Raw genomic sequence first — 13181 nt, 5'->3', positions numbered from 1 at the left:
TTTCGAGACTCATTTTAACATTCGCCTGAATCGCGTTCGCGGCTCGTTTCTGCCATTCGCTTTAGGCAATATGCCCTCAAGGCAATTACGGGACGTCCCAAATCTCCTCGATTCCTCGCTTTTAGGAAATGCGTAGCAAGAGCGCGTAGTCTGAGCACATTCATATACACACAGTCATGTAACTGTATAACTATTATGCATATATCATGTGCGCAAAGGATTTGTACGTGCACAATTTAATGTCAGTCAAATTTAAAAGAAAGAAACACATTCTTTTTTATGAATACGGAATTGATTTTTTTTCTAGGGAAACGTCAAGCAATATGCATTCTATCGTTTCTCAATAAATAATAATGATAATAATTTTAAGCAGCTTTTTTATTTTTGCTTCACACGTTCTGACTTTGTTAATTTTTCAAGTAAAGACGAAACGCGATGATATTAACGAGATTTTTTATTATAATTGCGATTGTTTATAATGTTGCATTTAACTTTTATTCTTTGGTTGGCAATCAGTTCATTAATTCATTTCTGATTAATTTTATTCGCGGTGTCTCTGATATATAACTTCAACAGAGCTTAGGTATCCGTATTTCTTTATTTTTCTGTCCTTTTTATTGCATATAAAAACTGGACCCTTTTTTGTCCCCTTAATATATCTCATGGAAAGGCAATATTATTATTTTTATTGTAACGCGATAGCGCTTTTTTACTCCGCGGCAAATTAATTTCTGAAAAAAATGTGGAATCCGGAAACACGTGGGGATCGTTTCGAGACGAACACGTCGTAATTAATTAGCCGGCTGTGATGCGATCGCCGGCGCTTTTTTTCGACTCGTTTAGCGGATACGTAATTCTCGAAGCAGAAGATATCTCGACGGCGGAGATGGGAAGTGAACAAGGAAGGAAGGAGGCTGTGCGGAGGAGGACGAAATGGTGAACGGGAAGGGGGGAAGATCGCGGGACCAGAGAAGGAGGATGGGCATAATGGTGGTCACATGCCCGCGGGCGCTTCGCGGAGAAGAGGAATAAGAAGAAGACGGGAAAGGAGGAGGCTGCGCGTACGCGGTCCAGAGAGAGAGGAAAATAATGCGATGTTTTTGTATCATACGATATACACAGACTCTCGGGCGGACCGGTATACGCCCGGAGCATCCAGCGGGATGTAACGAGAAGAGTCCGAGTGTTGCCCGTGGGTCCACATATTTTAGGGAGAGAAGCCTTCTTCCTCTCCTCCCGCTCGCCCTTCATCGTCCTGCTCCTCTTCGCCCTCTGGTTTGAACCTACGTGTCTCTGAAACGGGTCGTGCTGCGCCGAAGGCGAGAGTTCCGCTTCTCCACCTATCCATCCAGCGTTCTTATTCTTCTCCCCCGATCCGGCTTGCTTTTCGTTGTCTTCTCTTCTTTTATTTTTTCATATAGACAATCTTTCTATATATAAATCATCGCGCAAATTCTACAGCCACGTATACACAATATGCCTCAGAATCAGAATGTTCTTCTAAGTTCTTCTTTAATTATTCTATGACATATTCTGAATTTTTCTTGATGAAAGTGGAAAGAAAAAAAATGAACAATTTCGTTTATTAATGTGTATGTACTTTTTAGGTTTAATATGAAATATTTTGACGCACATAATAAATTTTAAAATTAAATGTCTGTTAGATTCGAGATCAAGTTAATTAAGAAGTAATTTTTTTTATTAAACACGCGGAACTCTATAATTTTTAAAGTTGAAAAGTTTTATAATATATCATGAATGTCAAGAAAACTTTGCGAACCTTAAATTACAATAATTTCCCTCGCTTCTCGAATCAATTTCTGTAAACTTGCTACGCGCGACCTGCCAATCAGTTTCAGAGATTCAAAGTGGATTTCTGCCGCTTCTCTTCTTCTCTTTTGTCCTCGCAAAACCATGCATCGTTCTGCATGCGCAAAGTACACGTACACAACGGCCATAGGTTGCGTTTCAAAGAGGGGGAAGTAGCTTGAGCGGTCTTTCTCTCCGATGGTTACGTGACCTCCGGTGGGTGTATGTTTAACCTTTTCGATGGCAGTCGGCAGAGAGAAGAGTTTAGCCGGCGGGCCCCTTTCTCCCTCCAACCCCCTATTCGTCCCCCTCCTCGAGTCGACGATCACCCACGCAAGCAAATGTAAATTACCGGAGGCTGTGAATCATTTTTAGAAGATCCCAGACGACCCCTGCGGTCTTTCTCTCCTTCGACATAGCTTACCTTTCATCTCTCTCTCTCCATCTCTCCATCACGCCGCGCTCTCTTTCTCTTCGTACCCTTTCTTTTCTTTCGCTATACCTTCACCTCTCGTTCATCCGTTCTTCTCCCATCGCGTCCTACTTTCCTCTCTTTTCTCCTCTTTCGCTGTCGCGTCTTGTTCGTCCTCGTTTATCCCGCGCGAACTTACGTAAGGTAAGGTAAGAGAACGCTCCCTGAGAAAGGCAGCTCGCGTAGATATGCCGTGGGATGTGCTCCGGGCCTCGACTCCCACCTAGGCATGATCGGACCCCGCTAACAATGCTTATTAAGCGTCTCCAGCGGGTCTTTATGAATCCTGGAAGGATGAAACTTTGTGCTCGGAGGAAAGCTGAAATATTTTTAATCGACCGCGAACATTGAACCGCGTACCATTTATGTCAATATATATATATATATATATATATATATATATATATATATAGAGAGAGAGAGAGAGAGAGAGAGAGAGAGAGAGAGAGAGAGAGAGAGAGAGAGAACGTGCATTTATATCGTTTTGAACTTATTATTTATTATATCTGAAATACGAATCTGTTTCGATATATTCCGTTTTATTTGTGCGTGTAACTTTATTGCAGTACGTTATGTACTTTATTGCAGTATCGATTAAGAGAATTATAATTTACGTGGCCAAATTATTTTATGAGAGTAGCCAGAGAGTTTCACTGTTATCAGTAAATTTTATAGTGGAAACTATAAAGAGCATTAAATGCTTAACGAGGCGTAATTGGCTACTACAGGAATTATTTTATAGAATTAACTAATTGCACGCATGATAATAAATTTACAAATACGCATTGTTGATTTTCCACCGATTTTGCAATGAGAATGGCTGTTGCGAACAATTGTGATGTTAAAAGCATTAAATGCGCATCGATATGTCTGTATTGTTTTCAAACGATCTTAATTACGCTCTCTCTAACAGCTTGTTATTTTCATATTTAAATAATTAATAATTTAAAAAATATACGGAAAAGAAAAATATATAGAGTATAAAATCTTTCTAAAGATATATAATTCAAAATCTATCTTTTTACAATGACAGCATCACATTGATTGTGACATATCTGTAAATTTTTCTTTCTACCCTGCGAGACGCTCGATGGTTTAATTTATAGACTGGCATAAAAGTAAAATCTCAATATAGCGTTGTCGATGAAATCTTTCGTGATGTCATTTACGAAAGACGTCATGTACAGTGTTTATATGCGGCGTGCGACCACAATTTAATAAAGAAAGATTCTTTACGAGTGTGGAAATTATAGTGTATTAATATACAACGTTGTTTTACCGTCACCATGGGCTATATTTCAACTCATTCAGGCGGCTTTAACGAGGAGGCTTAACCGCAATTAATCTCCGAGAGACTCTCGTCTCTAATAATTCTCTTATAATCACTCTATTAAGTGCCATTGCTGGTTCACCGCGCTCTTACTTACGATTTTACGCCCCCCGACACTTTTTGCGCGTCTTTCGCGAATAAGATTTATATGCGAGCGAAGTTTTGCTTTTCCCTGGATGCGTATAGCATTCTATGGTAAAATAAGCCAGTATGCGCTTCTCGCATACGGTAATCAAGCGTTTGGAAAATTCTCTTCTACGGTAATTTGTTGCCCGCGAGCGTCGCGATAAATAGAGCCTTTCGACGCTGATATATATTTTTTCTTAATTTATTCCGCGCCGATAGTGTCGATAGTTCGAATCATTATCGCGTCGTAAACGTGCTAGTAAGCAATAAAGGATTAAATAATGTTCGAATTAATTTTCTTTAACATTCACGATATAACACAGACAAAAAAATTTAAACAATTATGGAAATCACGTAAGAGAAGAAGATTAAGTACATTTTGATCTGCAAACTGGTTCTCCTGGGCAAGTGGGAAAAATCAGCAGCTTATGGATTAAAATTAAAATTAAATTTTAATTAAAGCATTGCATTCTTTGACTTACCGCGTACCAATTGCAGTGCATTTTGAAATTGTCTATGCTGATGTGAGATAAAAAATGAACGAATCATTGATTCTTGAGCCTATCGAAATATCATTCGTGCTAAATCCTGGATCATCCTGCTTTCCTCTTCTGTCCGTCGACGTAATCCGCTCGTAGGCGAGTCCCGCGGCAACTCGTGAGAATCGTAGAGATCGAGCGAGATGGTACACACGAGAAAGACGCTGGTCCATGTTGGCTCGCGGGGGCGTTCGACCGCTTCGAAACACATGACAAAGGAGAGACACATGGGGCATCGGGTAAAGGGAAAAGAGAGAACGAAATAAGATGAAACGAAGGTGAATATATGGTATATCCCAGAGGTTCGCGAGGCAACGGAGTTACGCGAGATGAAAAAGAGAGAGAGAGAGAGGGAGAAATAAAAAAAAAGATGCTCGAAGCGTGCTGAAAAAAAATAGATTTTCTCCCTTTCTCCTCCCCTCTCGTTTGTTTCTATCTCACTTTCTCTCTGCGACTTTCTCTTTTTCTCCCTTCTTTGGCCTCTGCACCTCTCTCTTTTTCCTCCGCTTTACTTTCATTTTCTCTTTCCCTCCGTTCGTTTGCCTCTCACTGCAATTAGGGAATTGCCCCGGGTATTTTCGTATTCATCGCAATGCAACCATCGCTGACATGCATCGCCATGCGGCGATGGTAAAGGTGCGCAATGGGTTACTTTCCATACATTGTTTGCGAAAATGTGGCGCTCGAATTCCGCTGAAGGGCTAAACGCAGGCGGTGCGTTATTATTGGCTGGCTGTAATCGGGATACGATCGTTTGACTTTCGCAAGAGATATTTATCGTTGTAATATAGATGCGTTCGCATTTTCATTGTCGTGCCACATATAAATGGCTTCGATAATTTTATATCAAATTTTAATCGATAAAAAATGCAATGAAATAAAATGGAATGTCAATAACGATTGTGTAAGCTTATGATAAGAGTCACATGGATATCTACGAACCAAGACAGAAATTAATATCTATTGATATAACAAGTTTGCTTATTACAGAAATTAATTTTGTTTTGATCAATTAATAGAAATATAGATATGTTATTATAATTCTATATTCAAATTAGTTAGAAGAAATTAGTACAATTCATTTTCACAATGGCTTTCTTTGATCTCGGTATGTTATTCTCTCTTAGCTCGAATATGAAATTTTTAAAAATGTCATAGTAAAACCTTAGTAAAAAAAACTTATGCTTCGATATTCTTTTTTATCATCATCTCTCTCTTTCTACGTGTCTCGCTTTTCTCTATAAACTTTTTCATAAAAAGCTCAACTGTTTCCATTATTTTACATTTCCGAAAGTTCTTAAATACATAGTTCCAACGACAACAGATATATGATAAAAAGACAAATTAAACATAGAAATATAAAAATATTAACAATATAAAACTTTTATATTTTATTTATATAGCTAAATTTTTTTAAAGAGAAAAAGATAATTAAGTAACACAAGATTTTTCTCGATGTGATACTAGATATGGTTAAATCGAGATGTTATATTGCAACAATCTAGATGCCACGAGAATGACACAGCCTTCGTTCTCTTCTCTTCCTTTTCTCCGTTTTCTAGCGATGATTCTTTTACTTCCGATGAGCTAGCCGACTTTTTCTTCGGCACCTGAGGCGTTGGTGGTGAGACGTCCGCGAAAAATGGACGTGCGCTCAGGTACTTCATTAATATTTCATTTCGTTGCTTATCGTTACCACAGTGCCGCGCCGTGGAGGCCCGCTCCAGGGCATCGTTACTCCCTCCAAGCGAGCGTGCACTAGAAGAGAGAACGCAATAGAGAAGGAGGACGAGGAGGAGGAAGCTATGTGTTAGGGTGATATAAGAGCGGGTGCGAGTTGGCGGTAAAGAAGGACGCCAAAGAACGCTTTATTGCAATTGGGGAGACATTCTAGAAATTTTACGTCCTGGATATACACCGGAGACAGTTATGAAGATTTAGAGAGAAGTAATGATGCACCGGAAATATACGGAAAGGAACACAGCGAGAACCGAATAAGGTCACCGAAAACGTTGCAATAATTCGACCACAGTTAGTTGATATAGAAAAAATTAAGATAAATTAAAGGAATTATGTGTTGTGCTTACGGTACGGAAAAACCAAAGTCATGTTTGCATTCTCTTCTTCGCTATTTTTTAATGAGATTAAAATAAATTATTTTTAAATTAATTATGTCAAACGATAACTAAAAACATATGTATAAAATTTTTTCTACTTTCCAATTTTTGCAAAAGAAGATGGATTTTTCCAAGAATTACGTATCCGCTTTCCAAGAATTCTGTATACGTATCTACACAGAATAATTTCAATATCAGCAAAAGTTCATGCAAATGACGAACGGAAAGATCTCGCAGGGATGAGGAAGAGAAAGAACTACTAGAAGATCTTGCAGGGCGAGAGGAAAGAAAGCGAGGAAAAGAGAAGGAAGAGCGAAGAATCGCCAGAGGCCTAGGACGGGAGGAGGGAACAGAAAACGAGGGAGAACTACGGTCTGCCTTGGAGTCGCCCGAAGCGTCACGGAGCGCATTGTCTCGCTGGATACCCTCGGGGCAACATAGAGATCCCTCTCTCTCTTTCTCTCTCTCTTTCTCTCTTTCCGCCCTTCTAGCCCTTCGACCATCTCTCTCACTGGGACACGAAGGTGGAGAGGACGAGGCTCGCCGCGCTATCTCTCGTTTCCGCGCCCGCAGCGAAACGACCGCACCGCTTCATGGTTGGATGCAGCAGTACCGCGCGTCTACCGCCCAGGGCATCACTCGCGTACAACGATAGCGGACGAACGAACGCAAGAAGAAGAAGGGTAACGAGGGATGAGGAAGGGGAGGGAGAGAAAGACGACGTCCTTCTTCTTCTCCCACGCCGCGATCCCGCGCCTTCACCCGCGGGCCACCCGAAACGACTCTTGCGTATATATACATATACATATTAAATATGCATGTGTGTAAGTGCATATATGCACGCTCGGATGCATGCATGCATGCAGATACGTGTACATACCATCGCATCTCGCCGACATTTTGCCTGCATCGCTCGCGGCTAGATGCGCTACCCCCCTTCTTCTTGAACTTTGCATTCTCTACTTGGTTGATGGCATCATTTATCGCAAGAAAAATAATGAGATTAGGATAATCTACCACCCTAGGGCGCTGCCGCGCGTTTTGCAAAATTTACCTTCAAAGTTCTTCATCGGTATACTCTTTCCGTTTCGCTTCTTAAAGCATTTCGCGCTCACCCGCGAAAGATAATATGTTATCGCCATTTTGTTATCGCAGTCTCATTGAAGTCGCTGCGCGCTTCGTATCTTGGAGCGACCCTTAGGATGTCTTTCTCGCTGACGCTACAGGACGTAGTCATAGAGGGGATGCGCTTCTTCTTGTTCTCCACTACGTAATATTATGCGCTTTTACCCCCTCCGGGGGTCAACGGCTCTTGCGAGTGCGTGTACCGTCATATTGGCATCTGCCCGTATATCGCTTCCGGCGACGCAATTCTTGTACTTTTCTTCTTTCCTCTTCTTTTCATCGCATATTTTTCAATTGCGTGTGTTATAAGAGAAATAGAAAGAGAAATTTCAAACAGAAAAATGAGAATGGGGCGATGGATATTACGGTGTGCAATGGAAATGTCAGTGACTCTTGCGACCTTTTAACATATCTCATTTTCCAACTTGTCTTCTTCATTGCCATATAATAACTATGTTATCCATTTCAGCTTTACACCTGTTTTTCATTTGTCACATAATTTGTAGTATAGGATTTTAATTGTATCGTAAAAAGATGGAATTGAAAGTACAGAGTTATTTCTTTCTCCTTTTGTTTGCAACGGAAGTTTTTATATTTCATCTTTTTTAGTCAATTACAATGATTTTTATACATATTCGAACGCGATTGCGTATAGTTTCTAATATTTCTGATATTAAACATTTTATTTATATAAGTAGCGCTCTCTTCTTAATTCATCTGTTCATTTTTTTTTTTCAAAACTAATTAGCACGAAATAAGAAATAAAGAACAAATGTCAATTAATCGCAGATAAATGAAACAAACCTATTACTAATGTGTTTGATATATTTCATATATTTTATTTTCATTATTTCTCTCCTTTCTTCTTTCTGTTGTGTGAGAGTCTTAATCGTCAAAGGCTAACTAATACAGTTTTGTATATCAGTGCACTGATATACATATAATATTATTGTACGTTCTGGCTGCAATGCCCATGGCAAAGCATATCCTTCTTTTCTGCTTCGTACACCTTTTTTTCTCCTTTTTTTATTCTCCTCACTCACTCGTTTCTGTCCTTTTTCTTTTGGTCGCCTCTCTTGTACACGTTGTTCCTTGACCGACCCCTTGTCAACCGCCTCAGCTCGTCTCTGCTCCGGGCAACTTTTCTTTCCAGATAAAACTTCACGGTATATCTCGCTTGCTTTCTCCTTTCTCTTGTTTTCTTCCCTTCTTTTCCTTTCCTGACTTCTCCTTAAAAATTATCATTGCTCGAGGAATGTAAGAAGAATGCTATATTAAAAACGGTAGTTTTTAATTTTCTTCAATTCCATAGAATTCTATCCCAATTTAATCGATGAAAAGTTTAATCCGAATTAAGATAAAGTTTATCTAAATTCTTTCAAAATAATCACAACTAAAGGTACCCAAAATTGCAATTATCATATATTAGTGCACTGCGATACAGTCCGTGTTTTTCAATCCAAAATTTAACATTACTTTCTTTAGCGATTTAAATATGATTCTTGTCTCTTGCTTTTAGTGAATCTATATAACAGATTTTAAATTAATTAAATTGATTAATTTATAATTACATGTTGTTCTCAATGAATTAACTATTATATATTAGATGTCAGATAGATAATAATTATGTTATTGATCGAAGATTAGCTACATATAGGGAGATTGGAATATAATTTTATTCATAGAAATATAAAGGAAACAGGCTAATTGAGAACCAGAGCCTTCAACTTTTCATTTTTTTAAAAATAAAACTATATATAAAAATAAGAGTATATTTTTTTAATAATTAAAATTGTAATGTAAGATATGTATATGTATATATACATATACATATACATATCTTACATTACAATTTTAATTAAATAATTTGATGTGTTAAACATATGTCATATATTTTGAAAGCAATGTAAGTGTAGTCTCGATAAACTTATTAGAATCGGTACATAGCGTTGGCTTATCATTATTTTTTTAATTTTATCAAAATTGATAATGAAAATAAAACTTTTATACGATTATTCGAACGTTTTATGTAGAGACGATATTTCTATTTTTCAAACAATTATTTTAACTATATATTATATACATATATAATAAATAAATAAATTTATTAGTAATAGGTCCGTATATATTTCTACATCTCATTAGATGTAGAACCATTTGTGTGTGTGTGATATATACAGCATATTATTTAATAAACTTTTTAATAAACATTCTTCTCAGTAGAATAAAAAAATTTTATTAAGCTTAATTTTTTTCCATGTTACATGAAAACAATATATGCCTATTTTATTAAAAGGGATATATTTTTAAAAAGAATTGTATAACATGTATTTCTCGTCAAGAGAATCAGTTAATAATTCGTTTGACATTTTATCATATGATTAAATTAAGTTAAAATTTATCGTTATCAGGGAGAGATTATTCTTTAACTAATTACTATACTTCAGTAAGTTGTTTAAACCAAAACGCAACAAACTTGATTGCTTGGACATTCAGTCTCGTTACGTTGCAGATTAGCAGCACAATCATTCATGCATTCTCCACCATGATGACGGCAAAAGGTTCTGTACTCTTCTTTAACTGTAATGATAAAGAATTTATATCTTTAAAGAGAAACATTCATAACAGTCGCAGTCTCGAGTTGTAGATTTCATTGTTGCATAAGAGAAAAAATTTTAGCGTTCTTACCAGGGACTCGGATCAAACCGGAACCAAAACCGATAACCGTTCCATAATCGTTTTTTTAGTAGAACCGAAACCGTAAACCGTATTGAAATTTTATTAAATTTATAACACCGGAACCATAACCGGATATTTAAATTATTTTCGGTTCTTTTCGGTATTTTTTTCTAATCTTTTGCGCAAATGACGGAAATGTCTGATAACTGCCTCCTCGAATACAATTAAAAATAAATTATTTTTTAAATGTTCTTAAACGCATGTATTATCGCAATAACGATAGTTATGAGGATCGTATGTTTTCCGTTATTTCCATATACATGTATATAATTGATATATAAAAATAACGGAAAACATACGATCCTCATAACTATCGTTATTGCGATAATACATGCGTTTAAGAACATTTAAAAAATAATTTATTTTTAATTGTATTCGAGGAGGCAGTTATCATGACATTTCCGTCATTTGCGCAATACATATAATATATATAATATAATATAGATACATATATAAATATATTTTCGTGTATAATATGAAGTGTTGTTTATTTATATGTCAAAAAATTAATAATAATTTTTTAAAGTCATATAATTTAGAAATTAATTTAATTAGAAAAACAAAAAGTAAAAATTTTAAAAACCGGAACCGTAATCGAAAAAATTGTAATTTAAACGATTTTGGTTTCCTTTATTTATCAAAAAACCGAAACTGGAACCGGAACAGTTATTAAATATTTTATTAAACCGTAACCGAAACCGAACCCTAATTTTGTTTCGGTCCGGATCCTTGGTTCTTACATATGATGATAGAGTAATAATATGCTTTATCGCTTTAAAAATTAAAGTATCGGTTGCTACAGATTTGCGAAAATATTCAGAAAATCGATTATTCAGATATAAATCTATATTGTAAATGAAATATTGTTAAAGATATCATTAAATAGAAATAGATAACCGCACATAGTTGATATGTATTAAAAGTGACGCACTAATTGATTTACTATAGTCATTCGAAATTTATAATGCGGCAAAACGAATGTGTATGTTCTAATATTGACTTATGTATGTATGTCGCTAATAAATATTTGCCAAATAAATAATACGCATTTGTACTGCAAAAATGATTAACGATAATTCTGTATCGAGAGAATTAATACAGAAATTTTATATATACATATATATGTATATAAATTACGTTCCAAACATATCATTAAAAAATACGCGCCATTTCTTCAATTTCATTTCTTTATCAATCTGATTAATACATTATCATTATGATATATTTTTCTGTTTTATAATTGTGATTCTTAATATCTCTAACAGTAACACTGTAATATCTACAAAAAGTGACAACTTACCTATACTGCAGCACGTAGTATCCTGTTTGTCGCAAGTTACATCTTGACTTTTTATCGGTTCTTCGCACTTATAAGGCGCAACACAATTCTCTTGTATACATTTTTCCGCATTGATGTATTCTGAAAACAAATATTTTTATTGAGATTACGTTTTGACAATTCTAACTTTTTCTCATTGCATCGAAAATCAAAGACAATCTTAATTAATGTTTTAAAAGTAATTATTTTTTTGTTTTAAAAAAAACAAACATTTTTTTGTGTAATTAATGTAATGACAATCAAGTATTAGTTTAATCTTACACACCACACACACACACACACGCACACACACACACACACACATATATATATATAATCAAACATTAAATTTTCTACCGACATAAAATAAAGTTTTCAGAACTGATAAAGTTTTTAGAACTAATGTATAAAAATATGAGGAAAAATTCTAATGTAAAGAAATAAAATCGTGTGTGTGTATGTGCACAGAACAAATATCAATTTTAATTTGTCTCAATATATAAGTATATATACAAAATATTATTATATAGTATATTTTTCAGAAGAAATAGATTAACTTTTAAAGTAATGCAAAACATGTAATATTCTAATCAAGAGAAAAATGTAATGTGACAAAAAGATATAAAAATAAGAATAGCACAGCGAAGAAATTATATTAAATCATATGTATATTTTCTGGGGAATATTTGGTAAAATCGTTTATAACTTTGATATTACTGTAACTTTTATAACTTATAACTTCGATATTTGATAAAAAAATAAAATTGAATTTATTATTATATTATATAGAAATATAAACATTATAATTAAATAATCTTTAAATGTGAAAAAAAAAACAAGTTGAAGTCAGTTTCTTTTTTCTTTGCACACATAAAAAAATATGACATATTTATATTAGCAAGTTTATACATTATAAAAATAGTTATATCATATAATTTATTATTTTATATAAAAAATATTTCACTTACTAGTGCAGAGGAGAACGGTCGCGAGGGCGACGAATATGAGCAAGTAAGATCTCATTCTTTCGGCGAGTAAGAGTCGGAGTGTAGCGTGTGATTCTCTGTCACAGTCGACGATTCAATGATCTCTTTTCCCGGATGCTACCATTATATATACACAAGTAACCAGCGTTACACGACATACGTACACATGTACACGCTAAAGTAAATGGCACGCACACACGGTTATTAATCGTATATCGCTTTCTGACTTGGATAAACATTATCCTTTTTTTTTCTATCTGTGATGTCGGATAATGTGATTTGTGATTCATCGAATGATAATCGTTCTTAGAGAAACTACTGGAGAAAGCTGCTTTAGAGGATTTTCGGATTTATTGATTGTTGTATTCTATTCATGAAATGTATAGTACCAACATCGCAATTATTTGCATTATTGATAAGTCGACTGCAGATAACAGTCGAAAGTCTGTAGAACTGATTATGTCGTACCAAATAGAGCTTATTTTTATGCATTAGACAATTTATATTTTTAAGTTACTTCTTTTTCAACCTTTTTGTCATTACACAACTTCTTGATAATTCATTGTCTTTTTGACTGAATTAAATATATTTTTAAATAGAGATGCAGCAGATATTTGTAA

General features: G+C 35.2%; 1 protein-coding gene and 1 long non-coding RNA gene across 2 annotated transcripts in view; one reads left to right on the top strand and one right to left on the bottom strand.

Moving 5' to 3' along the window:
• The window catches only part of LOC145946729 (uncharacterized), a 103703-nt gene that overhangs the window by 34975 nt on the left and 55547 nt on the right, over positions 1-13181 (top strand). The gene's annotated exons all lie outside the window — the stretch shown is intronic.
• Positions 9739-12697, bottom strand: LOC145948388 (uncharacterized). Its single transcript, XM_083058081.1, has 3 exons — positions 12544-12697; positions 11558-11677; positions 9739-10098 (listed from the first exon to the last, which is right to left on the bottom strand). The coding sequence occupies exons 1-3, from the start codon at positions 12596-12598 to the stop codon at positions 9974-9976; spliced, it is 300 nt and encodes a 99-aa protein (XP_082914207.1). The 5' UTR covers positions 12599-12697; the 3' UTR covers positions 9739-9973.

The sequence above is a fragment of the Prenolepis imparis genome, unplaced genomic scaffold (genome assembly GCF_030444845.1).
Source record: "Prenolepis imparis isolate NDT839.2.m4 unplaced genomic scaffold, iyPreImpa1.0 SCAF_2, whole genome shotgun sequence".
Lineage (NCBI taxonomy): Eukaryota > Metazoa > Arthropoda > Insecta > Hymenoptera > Formicidae > Prenolepis > Prenolepis imparis.
The sequence above is the reverse complement of the archived record's forward strand: the minus strand, read 5'-3'. Positions and strand labels throughout refer to the sequence as shown.